A 3,865-nucleotide genomic window follows, 5' to 3' on the forward strand; every position below is an offset into this window, starting at 1 on the left:
AATGGGAAAGGAAAGGATTCTGGTTTCAACCTGCAAAGACACCTGATCAGTCGCCATGATGACCTCCAAAGACATAGACCACCTCACCTGAGTAGGTACACAGCTCTCTCCACGTCATTCAGGTCTTCATCCACAGTCAGCTGATCAATCTCCTCTGCAGTCTAAAAAGAATGGGAAAGTGTCTCAGAGACTCCGCCCATTAGTCTGAAGCCACGCCCACATCGTTAAGAAGGAAGAGGAAACCGTGACATCAAAGGTAGTGATCATTTCCTGATTTATTGGTCAGTTATTGATGAGTTGGTGAGCAGATCCACCTGTGCAGGCAGGATCAAAGGTCTACATGTCATCATTTCCTTTTTCTTGTCTCATCTCATTTTTCACTTTATCTCTTTATGTTGTTATTCTCTCATGTGTTCATCCCTTCATGTTGTCATCTAAAGCTCCCTTTGCATGTTTTTTTTTCTCTCGTATCTTTTGTCCATATTCCAGATTCTGACAGAATTTAGTCTAAAAATGTGTTTTAATGATCAGGATCTGAGCTGCTTCCTTCCTCTCTGCTGGTTGGGTTGATTTGGATGGTTCTTCTGCAGCTCTTTGAGCGCCTGATGATGAGGATGATGAGGATGATGATGTGACTGACTGCTGGAGTCCTGCCTCTGCTGACTCAGAGCTCAGAGGAGACCCTGAAGGCGCTCCGTGTGTCCGTCCGACCCTCTGCGCTCTCAGACAGACCGACAAACTGCGTCACTCTGCGCACATCGCGGGTTTCCCTCCGCTTCATCCAGCATGATCCACCATCATCATCATCATCATCATCACCGGCAGCAGCATCCTCTTCATCACGTCTCTCACATGCGGACAGCTGCTCCATCAGCAGAATATCACACCTACCTTCAGGCTCCTGCGGATCGGCCGCTCGATGAAGGCCAGCTCCTGCAGCTCCTGCAGCTCCTGCAGCTCCTCCGGCGGCTCGCACGGCGCGCTGAGGGTCATCCTGCCGGAGAACATCTGCTCACTGGAACCGGCCCAGTTCCTCTCTGCTGCTTAATGGGAGAGCAGCTCAGCACCATCCATCCCTGACGAGAGGATGGGGGCGGACACGGGGGAGGGGAGGGGAGGGGAGGAGAGGGGGGATTGTCTCTCCGTTTCCAAGGAGATCCCGTCCGCGGCGGAGCTGACGTCATCCAGCTTCCGTTTACAGCAGGGACGTCAAAGTCAAACACACCGAGGGCCAAAAACACAACAACGAGGGCCGGACTGGTTCAATATTTATTAAAACATGTTGAAATGAACATAGCCTGTTGAACCAAGACCTAAAACATTTATTGTTTTAATATCAAGATTATTAATACACTTTTATTATATTAATAAACTTATTAAGATGAATACATAAATGAAAGTTCATGCATTATAAACCTAAAATGTATCACTGTGCTGCTCTATGATCGATCACTGCTTTCAAATAGTAAAATAAGAAAAAAACAAAGACATCAAATCAGTTCTATTCTCTCTACGACAGAATATTGGGGCTAGAGATTTTTTTCTTCTATTTCCAGAATAATGTCGTGATATTGCAAGAATAAAGTCGTAATATTATGGGAATAAAGTCGTAAAATTACGAGAATAAAGTCGCAACATTACGAGAATAAAGTCGTAAAATTATGAGAATAAAGTCGTAAAATTATGAGAATAAAGTCGTAACATTACAAGAATAAAGTTGTAACATTACGAGAATAAAGTCATAATATTACGAGAATAAAGTCGTAAAATTACGAGAATAAAGTCGTAAAATTATGAGAATAAAGTCGTACTATTACAGGAATAAAGTCGTAAAATTATGAGAATAAAGTCGTAACATAATAATTCGTAGAACAGAAAAAGGGGCTTCACTCAAGCTGTTATGTAACAGGAGGGATGTTAATCACATACAAATTTCAGAAGTCAGGAATAAAAATATATACATATATATCTTCTTTAATCATTATCAATACTGTTATTATGTAACAAAACAGTTCAGTAACAAATGATTGCAGACACTTGGATAAATGTAGTTCTCCTAGTCATCCAGCAGATGCCGCCATTCATAAGTGTGTCAAATGTTTAGAGCTTGGTTTCGACTTTTGGCCAGTTGTGTCAAATTGGTTCTTGGAGCTTCGAAATCACTATTTGACATGATCTGAATCAAATCAGACTCTAAAATGGGCAAATCCTTCTTAATAAAACCTGAGAGTAAAACATGAAAACAGCAGGAAGAGGAGTTTGGCTGCTTAACTGGTTATTCTGATCTTATGCAGAGTCATGACTGTTCTTTTTTAGTTCTGTTTTGTGAGTTTTCAGTTTCATGTCTTTATATGCTTTCTAGTTTTTATGGTTTTATTTCCATTTTTTGTCATTCTAGTTATTTGTGATTGTATTTGAGTTCTTAGGTATTTGTTGTTTGCCCTCTTGTGCCAGTCTCCTTCTCCTAGCTCCCTTCTAGAATCCTCTGTTCCCATTTAATCACCTCATGTTCAGTCACTGGTTGCTGGTTCCTCGTTGTTCTGTTGCTCCGTCATCTCTTTGCTCCCTATGTGAATTTTTACCCTGAGTATTTTGCATTTTATGCCCTTTTTGCCTCTGCCTCCTCACTTCTGCCTTTAGGTCCTCAAAAAATGTCCACTTAACCTTGACATGCAATTTATTTGGCAGAATCAGAATATCTATGAACCAACTATCTATATCTCAACTATCTGTCACTCAAGTATCTCTAACTCATCTATCTGTGACTAAACTAAACATTTAACTCTGTAAGTCAACTTCTATATATTAACTATCTGTTACTCAGCTATCTAAATATCAACTATCTATATCTCAACTATCGTTGACTTGACTTACTTTATCTCATTTATCCATGAATCAGCTGTATGCAGCTCATCTCTCTATCTCTCATCTCTATGTCTCAACTGTCTGTAACTTAGCTGTGTGTCCCTCAGCTCGTCGTAAGGCACCTTCGTTTTTTTTTTAATCACTGCTGATTATTTTGGTCGACTTTTTAAAGTTCATTAGGGGTCAGGGAGTAAGGTTTGTTTGAGCTTTAGCCAATTGAGTTTCAGTATCGGAGCTCAATGACATTACAACTGCTGATGCAGCAGATTTGTTCAGTTTAAATTCAACTGCCAGAACTGTTGCAAGGTCTTAGAACCAGAACCAGACCAATAAAATACAGGATCCTGATTGTCCAGTTTGGCAGGTAGGACCAACTGTGTGTTTCTGAGGAACCATCATCATTAAGAGCAGATTATTAAACTTCTGTCTCTTCTGATTGTTTCATAATTTGTTGAAGTTTTACCATCAGATCTGCCCCTTATTTCTGGGACAGTTTAAACTGTTCTGATTTTACTCAATATATATACTGCAATATATTTCTTTTTCCATAACAGTGAAAGGACATTTCTGATATTACAACATACCTTACAATCTATGATAGCAGCATTTCCTACTGGATTTATTGCAGGTTTATGTATTATTATTTTTTAACCAAATAATTCTGAAATGTTGTGTTTGAGGAGTTTTATAAACTTGGCAAAAATATTTACCTGAAGTTTGGATCGATGTTTTGAGGGTTTTACTGTCTTTCTGAGGTTTTCTATCCTTCTATATCAATATTGAAATTTTGACATGTCGACTGAAATTAAGAAATATATGGAGGTATAACTTTTGACCATATGCTTCTTTTTAAAACCAATATTTTCTGAGGGAGTCAGGAAGCAGCAGAGAAACTTTAGGCTGAAAAAGGACTAAATCACAATTCACAACAAATAGACTTCTTAGACATTTTTTATAAGACACTTTTTAGAAGATTAAAAGCTAAACATATACAGAGAAA

General features: G+C 39.1%; 1 protein-coding gene across 4 annotated transcripts in view; it reads right to left on the reverse strand.

The window, feature by feature from the left end:
• Nucleotides 1–1,104, reverse strand: part of ppp4r4 (protein phosphatase 4, regulatory subunit 4) — a 12,451-nt gene extending 11,347 nt beyond the window's left edge. For all 4 annotated transcript variants that reach the window (XM_015395655.1, XM_015395654.1, XM_015395657.1 and 1 more), the window contains exons 1-2: nucleotides 892–1,104; nucleotides 88–161 (exon numbers count right to left, since the gene is read on the reverse strand). In XM_015395655.1, coding sequence (XP_015251141.1) covers nucleotides 88–161; nucleotides 892–1,008 — 191 coding nt within the window. In that variant the 5' untranslated portion in view covers nucleotides 1,009–1,104. The remainder of the gene's footprint in view (nucleotides 1–87; nucleotides 162–891) is intronic.
• Between the last annotated feature and the right edge of the window lie 2,761 nt (nucleotides 1,105–3,865).

This window comes from Cyprinodon variegatus, unplaced genomic scaffold (genome assembly GCF_000732505.1).
Source record: "Cyprinodon variegatus isolate N-32 unplaced genomic scaffold, C_variegatus-1.0 Scaffold752, whole genome shotgun sequence".
In the NCBI taxonomy this organism is placed as follows: Eukaryota; Metazoa; Chordata; class Actinopteri; order Cyprinodontiformes; family Cyprinodontidae; genus Cyprinodon; species Cyprinodon variegatus.